The 21,147-nt window shown below is 47.6% G+C and overlaps 1 protein-coding gene across 3 annotated transcripts in view; it reads left to right on the top strand.

Moving 5' to 3' along the window:
• Nucleotides 1-21,147, top strand: part of CCDC33 (coiled-coil domain containing 33) — a 168,107-nt gene that overhangs the window by 60,535 nt on the left and 86,425 nt on the right. For all 3 annotated transcript variants that reach the window (XM_081019942.1, XM_081019940.1, XM_081019941.1), the window contains 5 exons: nt 1,432-1,523; nt 2,717-2,837; nt 11,550-11,673; nt 14,201-14,334; nt 15,730-15,801. In XM_081019942.1, coding sequence (XP_080876068.1) covers nt 1,432-1,523; nt 2,717-2,837; nt 11,550-11,673; nt 14,201-14,334; nt 15,730-15,801 — 543 coding nt within the window. The remainder of the gene's footprint in view (nt 1-1,431; nt 1,524-2,716; nt 2,838-11,549; nt 11,674-14,200; nt 14,335-15,729; nt 15,802-21,147) is intronic.

Here is a 21,147-nt window from a genome sequence, read left to right as displayed (position 1 = left end):
GAGGGGCTCACAGCACAAATCCCCCCCCCCCCGATTCTGCTCCTCCGTTAGTTGCAGTTGGCCATGATGGCTGGGGCTGATGGGAGCTGAAGCCCAACAATATTTGGAGGATGCCACCTGATCAGGAGAGCTTAACGGAGAGGGAGACAATATTACAGATGACAAGGGATAATACTGGTACTGGTGATAGTAGCTTGATTGATGCATAGGAAACTGAGGAGGTGCCCCAGAAACCTGATAAAGGGCAGGAAACTGCAAGAAGGAAGGGAATGACTCATGGTTTCAGTTGTCTCTATACTAATACTCAGAGTATGGGAAACAAGCAAGATGAATTTGAACTCTTGATGCAAAGTGGCTAATATGACCCTAATAGGCACTACTGAAACCTGGTGGGATGAGACTAATGATTGGAATGTAGAAATTGAGGGGTATAACCTGTTCAAAAGGAATAGACCAAGCAGGTAGGGAGTAGCAGCATTATACATAAAGAATATGTACACTTGTGATGAAATTCATGACCTGGAGCATGGAATACCATGGAAAACAGATTGAGGGCATATGGGTAAAAATTGTAGGAGAGGGAAGCAACAAGGACCTTACAGTGGTGTCAGCTATAGACCGCCAAGCCAGACTGAAGACTTGGGTGATGCCTTCCTGGAGCAGATTGCCAAACATTCAAAAAGGAGAGATATAGTAGTTAAAGGAAACTTCAACTGCCCCGATATCTGTTAGACTCTGCCAAGAATATAAGGTTCAACAAATTTCTCCCTTGCCTCACTGACAATTTCATTTTTCCAAAAGATGGAAGAAGCAACAAGGGGATTTTCTATCTTGGACCTGGTCCTCACCTACAGGGAAGAACTGATTAATAAAGTGGAAGTACTGTAAACCTTGGGAGGAAATGATGATCAGGTCCTCTTGGGTTTCATGACCCAGAGGCAAGGGAAAGCTGAGTGTGGTTGGACAGTTACAGATAGGTAGCCGTGTTGGTCTGCCATAGTCAAAATAAAAAAAGGATTTTTTTTATTGTGGTTGGACATGCACTCTAGACTTGAAAAAGGCTGGTTTCAAAAAACTTAAGGAACTGCTGGGTGAGATTCCATAGCTAGAAATACTCAAAAGACGGGAGTACAAGATGGATGGGAGTTTCTTAAAGGTGAAATATTGAAGGCACAAAGCAGACAATTCTAACAAGAAAGAAAAGTGGGAGGCATCTAAAGAAACCAGTGGCTGCATAAGGAGCTTACAGATGAGATGAGATGAGATGTAAGAAGGGAATATATAAGAAATGGAAGAAATAAGAAGTTATGAGAAGTCAAAGATGCTAAGAAGTAACATTTAGGGCAGAAGTGAGGGGAAGGGTTGATGATTGTGAACATGTGTTAAGAGCAGAACCAGGTCTTTGGTAATCATTGTTCTCTCTGATTTCAGGTATTCCTCAAGGGGATCAATGAGCCTCTGGAACAACCCGACAGCACTGTCTTAGCCGTTGGCCGGATAGTGAACAACGTCAAAGCTTACATGTAAGTGGGGAGAAATCACAACAGGCTGCTAAGAATAGAATCAAAGAACTGTAAAGTTGGAAGGTACCCAAAAGGGTCATCTAGCCCATGGGTCGGCAAACTAAGGCTGAATCCAGCCCAATTGCCTTCTGGATCCAGCCCACGGACAGTCCGGGAATCGCTACTTGGATCTGATTCTGATCGTTCGGGCTGCACCATTCTCCCCTCTCCCTCACACACCACAGTGGCGCCTCCTCCCTCCCTCCTCCTGGCTTCTCCCTGCCCTGCCTAGAGAAGGAAGGAGGCTGGGCTTTGTTGGTGCCAGCAGCAGCTTGAGCGGCCGCCATTTTAAGCAGCCCCTCTCCTGAGCCCTTTCACGCACCGCTCATCATCCCTCATTCATTTCCCCCCCAAAAATATAGTCCGGCCCCCCACAAGGTCTGAGGGACAGTGGACCGGCCCCCTGCTGAAAAAAATTGCTGACCCCTGATTTAGCCCAATCCCCTGCAATGCAGGAATTCCAGCTAAAGGCACATGAAGGGGGACAGGATGGGACAGGGCAGTTCTATACATGTCTTAATCATAATCCTAAGCATCTTTGCACAAGAGGACATAGATTCTGCCTTAGTGCAGATCCTACCAAACATCCCCGGTGAGTGAAAGAGAGCCACTCTCGGTCAATGTAGGCAACTAGCTAACTTGAACTTTCTGAACTGCAGCTGTCCAGAAATGAAAAACAAACCAAAATGCAGCCATTCGTCAGAAGTCACGCTCTCCCAAATATCGCAGTGCAGTTCTCCAGCCTAGTAGTGTTGGCAAAAATGCATATACAGAGATAACGTGTTCATATGAATGGACGTATTGTGACTATAGCACACAAAAATTCGTTGTATTGGGGGAAATTACTTTGCCAAATGTGCATATTAGATGTGCATCCAAAAAGTTGTGTGTTAGGAGAAATTAGCACTAAAATGCTGGTGAATTTTTATGAAGACTATTTTTAAAAAGCAAATTGATGTAGAAATGTGGAGAAGTGAATTTAAGATGGAAGGAGCAAGAGAATTTGCAATGGACAGACTTTCCCACCCTTGCTTCTGAGGAAATGGGCCTAGAGTTGTGTTGTCATTCTTAGACATCTGGCAATACATTTCTGAAGGTGTAGCTGCAAACAACCCCTATAATTCCATTCTCCCCCTCCCTTCCTCCCTCTGAAGGAAAGAGATGAAGGCCCGGCCGCTTTATGATCACCCGGTCCCAGAGAAGGACATCACCTTCCCAGATCCTCCAATGGAGGCTTTTGAGGTCCCGCAAGTCACCAACCAAGGACACCCGCAGGTACTAGCCAAGTGTCGCTTGAAAGTTTTCTGCCTTGGGGAAGGACATAAGGAGAGATAGGGAGCCTGCTGGATCAGGCCAATGGCCAATCCAGGCCAGCATCGTGTTCCCACAGTGGCCAGCCAAAAGTATCCAGAGGTGGATTTAGGGCAGCACAACCAGTTCCCCCACACTGGGCGCTGAGCAAAGGAGGACACGGCAGAGCATCACACAGAATGCAAGGCCAGAAGTGGAGGGAGCTGGATTTTGGCCTCACAGAGGGCACCACTGAAATTTAAAAGACCAAACACACCCCTGTGCATGGCCCATCTGTCCATTCATCCATATCCATATAGCCTTCCTTCCTTCCTTCCTTCCTTCCTTCCTTCCTTCCTTCCTTCCTTCCTTCCTTCCTTCCTTCTCTCTTGCTCTCTGAGCTCAGGGCTGCACAGAAAGAGGTGGAGGCCCCTACCTGAGGCCCATGGCTAGTGGGTTGCTCAGTTGCATTGGAGAGGCTTGAATTGCTCTCCCCAGCATAAGTCAGGCACAGCAGGAAGAAATGCTGCTGGAGGGCCCTGAGTGTGCTTGCTTTGTTTGTTTGTTTTGCTCTTCATCCAATTTGTAATTGGAGGGAGGATTTCAGGCTTGCTCACAGTACCTATCCGCCTTTTCAGTTCCTCCAAAGCCTCTTTGTGGACCACATCTACCTTACCTCTTGCATCCCTTCCTGCCAAGATGAAGGAAGCTGCCATCCGAAACAGATTCCTTTTGGCTCCTACAACTTAAGAAACAGCCCCTCAGGGGATGAACCAGTGGGGAGGGGGGAAATTAGCCTAAAGAGGAAGACATTTGCAGCCAAGTCCCATCAAAAGGGGGTTCATCCTGATTCAGCTGACAGCCTCTTTGATGAGGCCTGGTGCCAAACAAAGCTGGCAAAAAGGAGGCAGGTTTGGCGGCATAAATGATTTAGCAGAGCCATCTGGGCTGAGAAAATTTATTCCTTTCGTCACATACACCCTGTTAATTTTCTTTAAAAGCCCTGATTGAATGTTGGTTTTAGGGAAGGCTTTTCAATTAAATGGCCCAGTGGAACTGGCCAGTCTCCCTTCTCAGCTTTTTTGCAGATTTGTTGTGTAGTATTAGAAAAAGCTACCTTTGCACTGATTGGCAGCAGCTAACCTGGGAGAAGGTAAAGGGACTCGGGTGGCGCTGTGGTCTAAACCACTGAGCCTCTTGGGCTTGCCGATCAGAAGGTCAGTGGTTCAAATCCCCATGACGGGGTGAGCTCCCGTTGCTCTGTCCCAGCTCCTGCCAACCTAGCAGTTTGAAAGCACGTCAAAGTGCAAGTAGATAAAGAGGTACCACTCCGGTGGGAAGGTAAACGGTGTTTCCGTGCAGTCTGGTTTCTGTTGCGCCAGAAGCAGTCTAGTCCTGCTGGCCGCATGACCCGGAAAGCTGTCTGTGGACGAGCGCCGGCTCCCTTGGCCTGAAAGTGAGATGAGTGGCGCATCCCATAGTCGCCTTTGTCTGGACTTAACCATCCAGGGGTCTTTACCTTTCTTTTTTATCCTGGGGGAGAGCCCTTCTCCAGCCTAAGCCAGAGACACCAGGGATTGCACCTCAGTCCCTTCTGCATGCAGTGCGCTCTGTCGCTGAGTGGGAATAGAGGAGAAATTCCATTCAGTTTCCATTAGAAGGCAAGCGTACGTAAGCCACCCTTTCAGAAACCATGCACAGGTGGACACATATAAGCATCCTTTAAAATTCACACCTCTGAGTGCAGTTCTTCATCGGTTCAGGTCTTAACCTCTAGAGCAGGAGAAAACAAGCTTGCTCCATCCTCCATGTGACAGCCCTTCAAATATTTGAATATGACTATCATATCTCCTTTCAGTCTCCTCTTTTCCAGGCTAAACATACCCAGCTCCTTCAATTATTCCTCATAAGACTTGATTTCCAGACCCTTGATCATCTTGGTCGCCCTCCTCTGCACAACTTCCAGCTTGTCAACATCCTTCTTAAACTGTGGTGCTCCAAACACACACAGTGTGGACAATGCTGAGCTTAACTCAGTATAAGTCAGCCTTCTACATTCCTGTGCACCATGCTCCTCCATCTTCAGAGGGGTATACTTTGAATTCAGTCAGCATAACACAGAAGCCTCTGCCAGGCCATGACTTTAAGAACAGGAGAAACAGCTAGGAAGGAAGAAGAGGAGGTTTTTGTTTTTTGTTTTTTTAAAAAAAGTTTATAAGTTATGTGACTTTGTTTCTCAATTAGAGCCTTTTACATTTTTTTTTAATGTATTGTGATATTTTATACATTGTGACTTGCTGTTGTTTTTATTGATTATACCTTAGTAATGGTTTACTGTAACTTCTGAGAGTGAATTTCTGTTTAGTTATTATTTGATGCTACAGTGGTACATCGGGTAAGTACTTAATTCGTTCCGGAGGTCCGTACTTAACCTGAAACTGTTCTTAACCTGAAGCACCACTTTAGCTAATGGGGCCTCCTGCTGCTGCCGTGCCACCAGAGCACAATTTCTGTTCTCATCCTGAAGCAAAGTTCTTAACCCGAGGTAATATTTCTGGGTTAGCGGAGTCTGTAACCTGAAGCGTATGTAACCTGAAGCGTATGTAACCCAAGGTACCACTGTACTTTGAGAGTTAATTTTATTGTCTACTATTATATTCTCATGGATCATTGAGTATTACTTTGTTTGATAGGTTGTTTAGCTTCCAATCATATTTTTTTTGTTATGACTCTTTGTATTGGATTGGATTGTTATAAGATGCCTGGTCTTTGCTGTATATTTTGTTGTTGCATCAGGGTGACGCTGTGGTCTAAACCACTGAGCCTAGGGCTTGCCGATTGGAAGGTCGGTGGTTTGAATCCCCGCGACAGGGTGAGCTCCCGTTGTTTGGTCCCTGCTCCTGCCAACCTAGCAGTACGAAAGCATGTCAAAGTGCAAGTAGATAAAGAGGTACCACTCCGGCGGGAAGGTAAACAGCATTTCCATGCACTGCTCTGGTTCGCCAGAAGCAGCTTTGTCATGCTGGCCACATGACCCGGAAGCTGTCTGCAGACAAACGCCGGTTCCCTCAGCCAGTAAAGCGAGATGAGCACCGCAACCCCAGAGTCGTCCGCGACTGGACGACTCTGGTCAGGGGTACCTTTATCTTTACCTTTTTGTTGTTGCATCAGCTTGCAAATGGCCTTGTGCGTAGAAATACAGAAAGGTGCTGCACAATCTGAATGTGAAATGGAATGCAATGAAAAATGCAATGAATGTGTGCAACAGTCCGGGAGGGCTATTGCCAGCTTCCGAGTTCCAATCCTTGCCACCTCCAGGTGGGGCTGGGACTCTGCTTGGCCTGAAACCCTGGAGAGCTGCTGCCAGGCAGTGTAAACCATACTGAGTTCGAAGGACCAAGGCTCTGACTCTGTATGAGGGAGCTTCCTCACTTTTGGTTTCCTCTTGCCCTTTGAAAGCCCCACTTTCCTTACAGGAAAGCCAGTGATTTTGTTCCTTTTCCCAGGGCAGGCAGGGCGATGTCTTCATTTTAGCCTTGGGATCAGACTGATCCGTAATGGGAGGTTAGGGTATTTTCTTCTTAAGGGACAACTTCTGAAAGCTGATATCTCTTATTTAGCCTCAGAAGCAAGAGGAGGATTTAGAGAAGCAAAAGACAAGAACGCAACACCTCCACCCCCAACCCAGTGTGGTTTGCTTTACATACCATAAATCATGCTTGCCGCACACAGGGTTGCATTTAGCAATTGAATTACAAATTAATCCGCGGAGGGAATTGAACTGTCATGGTATTTCCTCCCCCTTCTTCCCCCCTCCCTTCCCTATGTGCTTTTTGGCAAGCCATTTAACTCCTTGGTGCACAACATGGGCTGAGCATGCTTATGGCTAGAAGGCATGCAGTGGTGTCCCTTAGAAACAGAGTATGGGGCACAATTAGCTGTCCAGACATTGCACTCCTTGCATGAGTTTTGGAAATAGTGGCCAGTTTTACTCTAAGCTTTGCTCCAGGGGAGCTGAACTTAAAGTCCCTTTCTAAAGACTGTTGTTATGCCTCTTGCATTCTTTAATGGCAAGCTCAGCCCACTTTTGCCATCTCTGCATTTTTTATTCAGTGTATGGGGGGGCATCTTGGGGTTGGGACTGCATGTGTTCACAGTACCCTCCTCTGGGACATTCAGCCCCCACCAACCTGGACATATGCTCACTGGGGCAGATTTACATATACAGTGGTACCTTGGTTTGCAACCATTTTGGATTACAACCGTTTTGGATTACAACCACGTCAAACCCTGAAGTGTATGTCCCTTTTTTCGGATTACAACCAATTATTATTTTTTTGAGGCCCCATTGGCGAAAGCGCGCCTTGGGTTACAAACTCTTTTGGTTTACAGTCATACCTCATGTTACGTTTGCTTCATGTTATGTTTTTTCAGGTTGCGTCCCGCGGCAACCTGGAAGTACCAGAAAGGGTTACTTCCGGGTTTCGCCGCTCGCACATGTGCACAAGCACCAAATCGCGCTTCGCGCATGCGCACAAACACCAAATCGCACCGCGCACCTGCACAGATACGGCGCTTCAGGTTGTGGGCTTTTCATGTTGTGAACAGGCCTCTGGAATGGATCCCGTTTGCAACCAGAGGTACCACTGTACAACCGGACCTCCGGAACGGATTATGGTTGTAAACCAAGGTATCCCTGTAGGTAAGTTCAGTCAGAGTGGAGCTCACAGTGTGGTGCAATGGGGATTAAATGAGTGGAATAACCATGTACACCACATTGAGCTCCTTGGAGGAAAAGGTAGAATAGAAATGCAATGAATCATCAACATAACAATATTGTTTCACAAAGTGTGAAATAGGTAGAGTTAGCATTTGGTTACAGGGAGCAGGTGACTCCCTTTTTACAACAGCTCCGCTGGCTGCCAGCCTGTTTCCAGGCACAATTCAAAGCACTGGTTTTGACTTATAAACCCTACATGGTACAGGCCCAGGCTATTGGAAAGACCACATACTTACCTGCCTGGGCTCTGAGAACTTTTTTGTGGGGGGCTTCTCTCGATTCCCCCCACCCTCACAGGGACTCCTGGTGGGGACGCAGGAGAGGGCTGCCCCCAGGCAACTTTGGAACTCCCTCCCTAGAGAAGCTAGACTTGGCTTCCTCCTTGCTGTCCTTCTGCCGGCAGGTGAAATCCTTTTTCCTACAGGCTTTTGGGAACTGGCTGCTTTTAATGAAAGAGATGGTGCTGTTATGCTTTTTATTGTCATTATCTGTATGCCAAGGCTTTATAAGAACAATGGAAGCAACTGGTAAGAGAAAGAGCCATGGAGATCTTGTAAACCGCCTTGTGCCTAGCAATGCAGGAAGGCAGTATACAAATCAAAAGTGAAATGGAAATTTAATTTGTGTTAATGTTTAATTGTGTTTTAATGATTCCCCGCTGTCAGGGGTTCAGGGACAGAGGCACAGGGTAGGCAGGAGATGGAGAGCGATGGGGATGAATCCCAGGACAGCGAGGAAGAGGATGACAATGACTCTAGAGATTCCATGAGTCTTTCCAGCGAATCAGAGGATTCCCAGAAGGGGGCGCCGGTGGTCAAGGCCAGGGGAGCCCCAGGGGGGACTTGTCAGGAGCAGGGGGCCAGCGGGGGATCCCAAAGTGGCAGCTGGGCATCAGGACCAGCCTCCCCGCCAGAGTGCAGCGAAGGGGGTGGAGGTTCCAGTGTATCAGGGGAGGCGGCTCCGGCAGTAGAGAAAGGAGGGAGGTCGGAGCAAGCCACCCTCCCGGAAGGGGAGGGGAGTAGTGAAGGGAGTAGCGTAGCTGTCAAAAGGAAAGTTAGAGGTTGGGGGCGCGCGCCAAGTTCAAATGTAGAGGCGCGCGGAAGTACAGGGAGCCCGGAGGAGGGGCCAGGTCCCAAAGCCCGCAGGAGGGGGCAAGAGCAGTCTGATTCCGCGTCGGAGGAATCCAGGAGGGGCGAAACCCCAGCGGGCAGAAAGACCCTGCGGAAAAGGAAAGAGAGAAAGAGGTGGAGCAGCGCAAGCCTCTTAAACTGGTGCAGGGCAGGGACAGATTCAGAAGGGACTTCAGCGGTCTAAGCCTAGCAGACGTAGGGCTGCGCGCCTCGGATCTGAAGCAAACAATGAACTGCAATAAACACTTTTGTATATAAGAAAAGAAAGGCGTTGGTCTTTTGTGAGCTGAGACTTGAGGCAGCCCTGACACCCGCCTCCTAGGTTTTTAGCTGCTTCTGTTTTAGCTGCAAGGTGCCTTGAGCCCCTGTCTGGGGGAAAGGCAAAATAACAGCAATAATAACTGCCCCACCTTTCATCTGCTCCCAGATGAAGGTCGGAGGGGAGGGGAGAGAGAGAGAGAGAGAGAGAGAGAGAGAGAGAGAGAGAGAGGCTTCCATGGTTTCCCCTGGGTGCAAAAGGTTGATCGATGCACTTAGTTCCCTGGATCTCTGAGGGAAGGCCGAGCTCTGCTTAGGGAGGTTAATGGCTTTCCGCCGGTGAATCTTATGTGGCGGCTAATCAGCTTCGATCCTTCTGCCACCCCAGCAGTGCCCCCCCCCCCACTGTCACTCTGTTGACTCTGTGGTCAAGCTGAAATGGGCATCTCTGCTCTCAGGGTGCTGAGGGGAGAGCAGCCAGTGCCCAGGTTAACCCCTTCTGAGGATGCTTCTGCCTAAATAAAATAAATTGGAGTTCTTGTTATTAAATATACCAAGAAAAAAAGCACACCAAGAACTCAGGCCAATGTAAGTTTCAATAGTGGGAGTGGTCCCTGCTCGCAAATCAATAGTCAATAGTAACAAAAACTAATCCATTCAAAAGTATGTATTACAAACTCAAATAGAGATTACAAACTCAAACTCATAAAAATATGTATAACACAATAATTTATTACAGAATTAGAGATAAGAGTTTATGCGTAGAGATTAGTTCATGTTAGTCCAGATTCGTCATGGAGGTCTTAGTTTCAATCATTGAGCAGAAGTCAGAAGTCAATTAAGTTTGAAGACTTTCAGATAAATATATCCTGTTATTTTCTACGTTTCTCAAGGATAACAAGTGTGGGTAGATCAATGTGTATCTTGAGCTTTTCTGTGCGTTTTCAATTTGGAGGTATTGAAATTGAAAGTCTTCAAACTTACACGACCCTTTAAAAGTTAGCTGATGAATGTGAATACAGTACATCGAAATAGGGCCCTGTCCTGGTTTCTAATCCATAATTGACTTCTTGGTGGGATTTTTTCTTTGTATAAATAAAATAAATAGCTCTCAGCCTTGATGATGTGTTATAGAATCATAAGGAAGCCACTAGTCCAGCACCCTCTTTTCACAGTGGCAAACCAGATGCTTATGGGAAACCCACAAGCAGGATCCGTGCACAAGAGCTCCCTTCCCCTCCTCTGGTCTCTAGCAACTGGTCTTCAGAAGCACTGTTGCCTCCAACAGGTCACCATCGATGGTCACCATCTATAGCCCTCTCATCCTCCATGAATTTGTCTGGTCCTCTTTTGAAGCCATCTAGTTTGGTGGCCATTTCTGCCTCTTGCATTAACTATGTGCTGCATAAAGAAGGGCTGTCTTTTATCTGCCCCAGAGTTGCAAAGGCACTCGTTGAGTGTGCCACCAGATTGCCGATAGCTTGCCATGTACCCGCTGTTAGGATATCGATGTTCCGTTCCACCTTAAGAACAGGCATGTGGAGTTGTTGTATGTCACATGTCTGTATACTTCCAGGACAGCCTGCTGGGAACTTCCGTTGAGTATAGCTTTTGCTTATGCTTCCTGTTCTTGGACATGAAAGAGAGCAGACATGTTTTTCTTTGTCCCGAACTATGCTGAATAAACTGCTTGTAAATATGCTTTACATATGCCTCTGTCCACCACTTCTGTTGCATGTTATTCACTCTGCTGAGTGAAGCGTGCTCAAGCTTCTGAAGGCTTCTGAAGCTGTGTGCCACTGTTTTGATGCTGTTCCAAGGACTGGAGTTTGCCCTGCTGCCAGCCGGTGGGCTGGAGCCAACTGGGGGCCTGCAAATTGCCCCCCTCCCCCATTTCCTTGGACACATCCCAACACCCACTGCTCCACTTTCCAATGCTGGTCCTCTTGGCCTCCCTCCTCTGCACACGTTGTAACGTCGCCATCTTTATAATCCTATCAAAAGCACAACAGAAGGAAACAAGCATTTATTATAATTCAATACAAACTCATGGTGATGTAGAGTATCAGAAACAGCTGCTGAGGACCAGCCCTGTGTCTGCTGACACACATACATACATACACACACACACACACACCTCTGGGAAAGGGCTCCTCACATGCCCAGGCAGCAAAATCTTTCAGCCTCTTTAGTCTTGACTTCTTTTTTACTCTCAGAGACAGGAATTGACCACTTGCATACTGTTTTCAGAGGAATGTGGAAGCAGGCTCCTTCAAAAGTCCAAATTGCCTGGGACTTCTTTTCTCTTTGTGGGATATTGAAGATCATTCCTTTCCGCTGTCCCTTCAGAGGAGTGCATTGGGGTCTTCTCTCCCCGCTGTTGAGGGTGGGGGAATCAGGTGGGAAACCAGATGGGAGAGGGAATAGAATGGAGCATACAGAACAGGAGGAAGCCACTTTGCTGTAGATCCCCCTGGTCTCTCTTCTGATACCCTGACTGGGCTTCCTCCACTTTTCACTGATCACCAGGTTTCTCCAGCTGCCGGACCTCCTGAGCAGCCAACGTGGAACATGTCCTACCTGTTCCAAGGACGGGATGGAGCAACAGCTTTCTCGGATGATACTGCCCTGGTGATTGAATACTTCAAAAAAAGTAAGTCTTTATCTCTGGGAGGTAATGGTGGAAATTGATTATGGAACTGGCGGAAATGACTGGCAGAATTCGAGACCAGGGAGAAGAGTCGGTGGAAGAAGATTGGAAAAAATTTAAAGTATACTTACAGAAACATTGTAAAATTAATGAGTGTTAGAAGGATGCGGGAATGAAGTTACATGCTTTTAGTAGAAATGCAACAAAGAATTAAGTAAAAGTTGATTGATAATGGGTTAAATTGAAAAAATTCAAGGTTAGATCGTTAAGATAAACTACAGAATAAAAGTTGAGAAAGATGGGAACAACTTGCTGAAATAGTGAATTGAACTAGAATACAAAAAAAGGGAGGTGTGAGGAGGTCGATGAAACAAGTAAAGGAAAGGTAAAGACATGGAATACTGGATGTGTGTTTTAGTTTCTTTTTTGTCTGTCTTTTTTGCTGTATTGTTGTATGGCTTTTATATGTTTTATATGTTTTGTTATTGTTCTTTTTCTACTTTACTGTTATTATTTCTTCTTCTTTTTTCTGTAATTTTTAAACTTTTAATAAATATCATTTTTTTAAAAAAAATAAAATGGTGGAAATTGATAAAATTATGCCTGGCTTGGAAAGATGAGTGTTTCTCCCACTCTTGTAGTGCTAGAATTGGCAGATCCACAATGAAACTGAATGCTGGAGGATTCATAAGTCTTTCTTCACACCATGCCTAGCTAAGCTATGGACCTCACTGCTGCAGGAGACATTGATGGCCACGAACTCAGATGGCTTTAAAAGAGGATTGGACAAATTTATGGGGGAGAGGGCTATTAAGCATGAGGGCTATATTCTGCCTCCACAGTCAGAAGCAGTGATGCTAGAAATTGCTTGAGGGGAGAGTGCTCTTGGGCTCAAATCCTTTCCAATAATAGGCATCTGGTTGGCCACTGGGAGAACAGGATGCCAGGCAAGATGGGCCTGACAGCCTCCTCCTTGCTGAGTTCTATTATAGCAGTAGCAAGGCTAAGGAGGAGCAAGCTGAGAGGCAGGGCCACCCCCCTGGCTTGGTTGTAAGTAGGAAGGCGGACTGATGCTGGTGGGGCAGTGCTCAGTCTGCCCCTCTGGACCAACCCCCCAGTGAGATAAGACCATATGGGAGTGTGAAATGATTTGTGGGGGGTTCTCAAGATGAGATGTGGCGCTTAGCAGCTCTACCTCTCTTTCACATCAGAACCAGTGAAGGCAGTGAAGGTTCTGTGTGAGTGTCTGGAGGCGGTTGGAGGATGGATGGCGGCTAACGGATTGAGGTTGAATCCTGACAAGACAGACAAGACTGTTTTTGGGGGACAGGGGGCAGGCAGGTGTGGGGGACTCCCTGGTCCTGAATGGGGTAACTGTGCCCCTGAAGGACCAGGTGCGCAGCCTGGAAGTCATTTTGGACTCACAGCTGTCCATGGAGGTGTAGGTTAATTGTGTGTCCAGGGCGGCTGTCTACCAGCTCCATCTGGTACGCAGGCTGAGACCCTACCTGCCTGTGGACTGTCTTGCCAGAGTGGTGCATGCTCTGCTTATCTCTCGCTTGGACTACTGCAACGCGCTCTACGTGGGGCTACCTTTGAAGGTGACCCGGAAACTGCAATTAATCCAGAATGCAGCAGCTAGACTCGTGACTGGGGGCGGCCGCCGAGACCACATAACACTGGTCCTGAGAGATCTACATTGGCTCCCAACACGTTTCTGAGCACAATTCAAACTGTTGGTGCTGACCTTTAAAACCCTAAACGGCCTCGGTCTTATACACCTGAAGCAGCATCTCCACCCCCATCGTTCCGCCCGGATACTGAGATCCAGTGCCGAGGGCCTTCTGGCAGTTTCCCCCACTGTGAGAACTGAGGTTACAGGAAACCAGACAGAGGGCCTTCTTGGTAGTGGCGCCAGCCCTGTGGGACGCCCTCCCATCAGATGTCAAGGAAATAAGCAGCTATCCTATCTTTAAAAGACATCTGAAGGCAGCCCTGTTTAGGGAAGTTTTTAATATTTAATGCTGTATTGTTTTTAACAGTTGATTGGGAGCCGCCCGGAATGGCTGGGGAAACTCAGCCAGATGGGCGGGGTATAAATAAATTATTATTATTATTATTATTATTATTATTATTATTATTATTATATCTGGGGTAAGGCATTTGATTCATTTTTGGATTATGGACTGTCAGAAGTGGCCTGATGGTCAGTTTTGGTTAAGAATGTATGTAGCACTCTGGTACTATATACTGTATATAGACCACTGTGGTTGGCCCCTGTGAGAACAGGATGCTGGACTAAATGGTCCATGGGCTGGATCCATCAGGCTCTTTCTATCTCCTGATGTTTGGGGCTGCAAGGTCCATCTTGACCAGCAGCCCCAAACATCAATTCCTCTTGAGACGAGATCGGCTGGTTTCCAACTCAGGAGCCTGGGGAGAAATTTTGGACGAGGAGGATTTTGAAAGCATCCCTGCCACGTTGCAATGGAGGACTAATCAAGATGTTTTATCCCTGCTTGCCCACCAGATCCGGATGGAGACCTGGAAATTCCACCAAAGTCTTTGGGCTTCTCTGTGCTGCCACTAAGTAATCGTGTCTATCGGAAGCTTGTGTCAGACAGTAGCAGGAATGGAGTTCTTGTAGAAAACCTTCCCATCCAGGTAATAGCAACCCTAGGCAACAGGACCTGCTGCAAAATCTTCTGGTATATTCTAACCTTGCCCCTCCACTGTAAAGAGCATTAAGATCTACAAATGAGACCTGGTTAGTTTTGGCTATGGCCTGATGGTTATTGACTTGTGGTAGCACATCAACAGTCTTTTTCATTGCTGTGGAATTCTCTTCCTGCTGAAATACTGGGGGTCCCATCAGTACTGGCATTCTGCCGGCTTTTGAAAACACAGCTTCTGACTTGGGTCTCCTGTTTTCGATTGCTGTTTCAAGTGTTATGCTGGTTTAATGGACTTGTATGTCATATATTTAAATTATGGATGTATGGTTGTATTACTATGCATTTTAATTACAGGTAGCCGTATTTTCATAATTGTTTGTTTGTGGACCACCTTGGTACTCCCGTTCAGGGTTCCACCCACTCTTCCTCTAGTGACCTACTCCATTTCTGGTCATGACTGATCCTCATGACGCTCCTCATCGCTGAGGGCCACAAATTCCCCAGCCCTGAATTAGACCACCTGGAAGTTGCTGATGCCACAACCTCCGCAGACCTGCCCTTAGTCCTTGTGGATCCTGTGGACAGTCCCTCTTCTACTTGGTAATGTGCCTCCCACACTGCTGGACAGCTGCTCTGTTTGGCAAAGTGGAATGGAGAACTCAACATAAGATTGGGAAAATGAGACATGGAGAGGAACCTACGGATACACTCATCCCTGGGCCCGTCCCTTCACCTTATATAGAATCATAGAATTTTAGAGTTGGAAGGGACCACGAGGGTCATCTAGTCCAACCCCCTGCAATGCAGGAATCTTTAGCCCAACATGGGGCTTGAACCCATGACTCTGAGATGAAGAGTCTCATGCTCTACAGCAGGCATAGACAAACTCAGCCCTCCAGATGTTTTCAGACTACAGTTCCCATCATCCCTGAGCACTGGTCCTGTTAGCTAGGGATGATGGGAGTTGTAGTCCCAAAACATCTGGAGGGCTGAGTTTGCCTATGCCTGCTCTATAGACTGAACCATCGAATTTGGACAATTCAGTCTTTCCAGACAGAACCCTATTACTTCGATCTCCTCCTTGTTTCCTCTCAGTCATTGTAGGATCAATCCAGACACCGATGAAAAGGAATCCACCATGATAACTCCCATTAAGCTTATCCAGCAAATCCCTCCCTCTTTTCTAAGTTTAAGAGTCTCATGCTCGTACCAATTGAGCTACCCAGCATCCCCTTGCTAGTGGGCTTTCCAAATAGACACATAGCTGACAGTGCGCGGACGGTGCTCCAGGCTTGATGGACTTGTCATCTGATCCAGCCATGCAGTTCTTAACTCTGTGTGTTGACAATTCTTAATCAACCGTTTGTCTTTGTTGATTTCTCAGGATACAAACCTGCGCACCAGAAGTGGAGAAGTCCCAACTGTCCAGCTTGGTGTTCAGTTGATAAATTCAGAGGTGAGACACATGGAAATGCCAGCAAGATCAGCTTGGGGAGCTCCAGACAGGAGATATCCGAGAATCTTGCCTTCGTTAAAAAAGGGGGGGGGCGGGACTGGACAGCTCAGATGGTCCATATAGGACACTGGTGAACAATCTGCAACCTGAAAGTTGCATGCAGCCCTCCGCCCAGTTTCAGGTGGCCCTTGGCCTGATTCATGTGGTTGGGGAGCAGCAGCGTCGGGTATAGGGGGCAGAGGGGGCTTCAAATCCCCCAATATTTTTTGGCAGGTGGCAGTGCCCCACCAATATTGAGGGGACCTTCCCCACCGTTGCTGCTGGGTGCCCCCTGTGTTCCCCAGCCCCAGCCCCAGCTCGGCAGTCCAGGAGCCAGACAGCAGCTGGGATGAGCAGGCATGGAGATCGCCCTCTGCGCATCCTGCCCCACCTGGGGCATTCCAGGCAGCGTCACGTGTCGTGTGACAGCACCCCCTCAATGTGGGGGGCATGCTGGCTTCCCTGCTGGAGAGGAGGGGAAATATGAAGGTAGCAATGAAGGAGAGAGAAAGGAGTGCCCCCACCTGTAGGATTGTTGACATGTCTGCTTAGTAAATTCGTGCTAACTCCAGTGGCAGGTCTTCAACATCTGGCAATGAAGTTTAGTTTGCCGAGCGCACTTCTGTACAGTGTAGTGTCAGAAAATGCTTCTTCAGTATCATCTACCTGATAACCTGTTGTCATTGGTGTGTCTACAGGTTCAGTTTGGTTAACACATCAGCATTTTTCTGACACTCTTGAGTCTGGCCCCTTCCATTTCGGGCTCTGATCCCATCCACTTTTGACTCCAGCCCCACCCACCAGACTATATTTAGGGGGGGGGGATGAACGAATTTCTATGCCCCACAAGTAACCCAGAGATGCATTTTAAATAAAAGGACACATTCTACTCATGTAAAAATATGCTGATTCCCGGACCGTCCATGGGCCGGATTTAGAAGGCGATTGGGCCGGATCCGGCCCCTGGGCCTTAGTTTGCCTACCCATGGACTAGCGCCTCATGATGTTTTCGCTGGAATCTCCTTTCATAGAAGCGTAGAATGGTAGAGTTGGAAGGGAGCGCAACTCTATAATTCTTTGAACTCCTGTCTCTGTGATACTTTGGATAATATCCTTCAAATGTGATGCTTTGTCAGAATCAAAACAAGCCAGAGATGCCAACACATCAAAAGAACTCAGATTCCAAATGTTCTGGGTAGTGCATGGGTGTGACACTTGCCTTGAGAATGCTAAATGTTCCAGACCTTTGCAGGCTTGGCACCAGACTGCACACTCCTGACTCTAACCATGCTGCTATTTAAACATGGGCCTGTGATCCTGTTCTTGGGCTGCTGCCTTAAATGGAACTCCCCTCCACTGGCCCTCATGTGATTCTGCCCGAGAGGTGCAAAAATCACTGCAGACAGCAGGCAACCGGGCAGCCAGCTCCTCTGGAAAGAGAGAGAGTGCCCCTGGAGGCAGTTCATGAATATAGATGATGGTTTGCATTCTCTTGTAAAGCCCTCTGCCCTCCCTCCTCTGCCTCAAGCGCTTGCAAAGGAGTCTGTGTTAAAATAACAGAGAAGCCGAGAGGCTCAGCCTTGCTAAGCACCAACTCCAGCCTGTCAGTCCAAATTAGGTTGTAAAGGATGGAGGGAATGTGCCTGCCCCTGTGCTCTGCAGCGAAAAAGGGGGAGAAAGTATGGGGGAGGGAGGCTGATTAAAATACCAAGAGGTTCTCTTCTGCCTGCCAGCAGCTGGCCCACAAATAACAGGAATGGACGTTGCACTGAGTCACGTGTGCAAATCTGACCTGCTGTTCCCAGTGCTCAGAGTTCATGGCCTCTCTCAGGTTGCCGCTCGTCATGGACTGTTTGGACACAGAGGAATGGTGGGAGGAACCAACTGAGGAACCATCAAGGGAAGAAGGCTCAGATCCCAGGGAATGATGGTGGGACAATGATGAGTAGTGTTGTAAACAAAAATTGCCCTTTTCCCTTATGGGGTATCCAAGAGCCCATATAGAGTCCTTACGTTAGGTTCCCTATTGGTAGGAGAAAATAACAGAGGCCAACCAGAGAATATTGAGAAGCAAAGCAGCTAGTAAGCCTGATCTTTATTGATCTGTTGCAACAGGGTGCTCCCCTCACCCGCAGGAGAGGAGGAGGAACCCAAAACAATGGCACGCAAGGCCTTATATAGATTTTTGAAATTGCCAAACTGTAGATCAAGACCACCCACAGAAACATCATACATACATCACAGAAGGGGTGTAACCTAAGACCCCCCCCCCCCCAGATACAACATACCTACATCACAGAAAAGGCGGTCTAAAACAGAAATTTGAATGTTGTTTTTCCTGGTTGCCAGGTTATCTAATTGCCTTTCCTGATTGTCTTTCCAGATAGTCTGTCACCCATTAAAATGCTGATTACTCAATTCCTGAGACAATGGGAAGGCTCCCTGACCCCCCCCCCCCTTGCAGGGAAAACATTTGGTCAGTTTGGGAATCAAAATGGTTTCAGGTCGGTTTTCCTGTGCTGATTGGTACGTGCTTGGTTGGTACGCTTATGAACATTACCATATATCTAAGACCTCAAAATTCCTATCACAGTAGTCAGGGGGAGAAGTCTGGGAAGAGGGGGTGTCAGAAGATGAAGGGGTAACAGGCTCAGTGAGTTGAGAGAGTCTGTGGTGGAAAGAAATCCAGAATCAGGGCAGAAGCTGAAGCAGATAAGTGAAAGGAGGGAGGTCAAGAGGCAGAGATGTGTCAGGCTAGTGAAGAGTCATGAGTGTCTCCCCCTCCTGCTGCAATAAGCTCCCCTGCCTGGTCTCCCAGAACCAGAAGAGGCATGGAATGGACGGAGCAAAGAGAGGCTGCATGCAGGTGTAGTCTCTGATTGCTTGCAAGAAGCCCTGGAGAGGAGGAGACATAGAAGGTTCTGGGGAGGCAGGTACTTAGAGTCTCAACAATGATTTCATGGAGTAAGACCTAGAAGGCACGAGCTGCTGTGTTCATTAGGCCTGAAACTCCACCACGTCTGTGAGGATTGTGTTCCGCAAATGAAGAGTTAACGCCAGCTTTGAACTGTGTAATTTACTAACCGGCTCGCTTGGTGACACTGCCTTCCCGTACGCCTTGCAGGTCAGGCATTCAGGCTCATCTGTGCCCATTGCAAATGCTAAGCTTTGCTGGACTCCAGAACATTAGCTGTAATATTTGTTTGCTTGTTTGCTTGCTCTTGCCCAGGGCAACCCATTGTAGGTGGTCACACTAGACACTGGCACCATATATAAAAAAAATTATGTGGGTTCCTGGCCTCTGCTCCCTGCCACTGTCACCCCCCTGCTGGGACTCATTTAGGTACATTAATTTCAGTGGGTCTTCTCTGATCAGGGCTAACCTTGGATGCAATCCTCTGGATTGTACTTTTTATTTTTCCAGAAGCTGCTTTGAGACATTTGGTGAAAAGTAGGGTATAAAATTCTTCAGTAATACAGAGGTACCTTGGGTTAAGAACTTAATTCGTTCTGGAGGTCCGTTCTTAACCTGAAACTGTTCTTAACCTGAAGCACCACTTTAGCTAACGGGGCCTCCGGCTGTTGTGGTGCCGCCGGAGCCCAATTTCTGTTCTCATCCTGAAGCAAAGTTCTTAACCCGAGGTACTATTTCTGGGTTAGCGGAGTCTGTAACCTGAAGCGTATGTAACCTGAGGTACCACTGTATTGCAATTAATAACAGCAGCTACAGACTGCACAGAGTAGAGACTTTTTCATTGCCCAGGGCTGAACCTCCTAAGTATATCTACATTGTAGAAACATTATTTTTACAGGGGATGGGGCATTCTGGGACTGGTGCTACAGTTGCAGAAAACAGCTGTGCCTTTGCCTTCTCCCCACCACCACCCCTCCCCATCTGCAAAGTTAATTTGGGACCGAACTTAAAGCCGGCAGGTTAATTCCATTGCTCTCCCCCCACAAAGCGCCGGGGCCCCTGGCTGGGGCAGGGCTGTCTGGCGAGCTACTTTGGAGTAATGGCCCAGGGGGTCAGCGGAGGGGGGCCGTGTGTGATGAATTATTCACAGAGGTGTTGGTAAGTGCAGAATTAATCCCCTTCCTTCCAGCTGGCTGCTGCACTAAATTATCACTCCTAGTCATGCGGGAAAATGCTGCGGAATTCATTTAGCTGATTATTGTTTTGATCTAAGGGCTGTTGTGTTCTTTTTTATCCCCCTTCCCCAGTTCTCCTCCTCCTCCTCCTCTTTCTCCCCCTCCCCAACTAATGTATGTACAAGCGAGGGAGCGGGGGGGGGGATATCAGGTGACAAGCTCAGCTTCTCAATCCTGCTCTTAAAGCTTGTTTCAGCAAATCGGCCCTAGCAACAATGGAGAAAAGAATGGATTTGTTGCTAGCGGCGCAAAGGAAAGGGAGGAGGGCGGTGGGAAGCGGCGCCGCGGGTTCAAGCAATCACAGCTTTGCGATGAACTGGACCGTTTTAAGTGCTAACCTCCCAGAATCCATCAGATTTTTTTATGAGCAACCTGGCAGGCGGTCGGTGTAAAGAGTGCAGGCTTTGGAAAGGTTTAAAATGTGCCAAAATCACTGGTACCTAAGAGGCAGGTTGAGTCACCTGTAGATCCTGTCTGCGCCCTTGGATTTTTAGTTGGGGAGAGCGCTGTTGAGCACGGGTCCTGCTTATGGGCTACCCAGAGGCATCTAGCCAGCCAGCCAGCCAGTGTATGTTTTCATACACACACACACACACACACACACAGGACCAAGCCTTGGTATGGCAACAGGCTAGAGTGAATAAGGCAAGAGGCCTGTGAACGTACAGTTGTGTTTCAGCCATTTGGAGGGAGGGTTGTCCCCTTTTAGGAGGTTTCCTCACATTTCCCCCCTACTTCTAGATACCCCGCGATCCCCCAAGCCAACAGAGTCCTTCCTCTTCTTTGTGGGTGATGCTACTTTGGCATAGTGATTGGCACTCAGTGCCGAACTTGGGAGCTAGTGGGAGCAATTACGTATGTTAGAGGATTGGTTTGCCCAGCAATTCAGAGAGTGACAACTCAAAGGCATGTTAGGGATCTTACAAAGGAGGAACATGCTGGTTCCATTAAGCATGAGAAAAAGATGAGCTCTGTAGGTTCCAGCCTGCACCTCCTTCTCCTCTTTGTGCCTCCCCATTCCACTGAGACTAGGGTTGCCAAATTTTTGAGCTTTTATTGTTGAGCTTTTTGGAGGAAACCTCCCCCCCCCCCCAATTGTGATTTTTAAGCTTTTTGAGCTCTTTCTGCTGGTTTTTCCATTGCGTTCCCGAAGCCCTT

This window comes from Podarcis pityusensis (assembly GCF_964106645.2).
Source record: "Podarcis pityusensis genome assembly, chromosome: 9".
Classification (NCBI taxonomy): Eukaryota; Metazoa; Chordata; class Lepidosauria; order Squamata; family Lacertidae; genus Podarcis; species Podarcis pityusensis.
The sequence above is the reverse complement of the archived record's forward strand: the minus strand, read 5'-3'. Positions and strand labels throughout refer to the sequence as shown.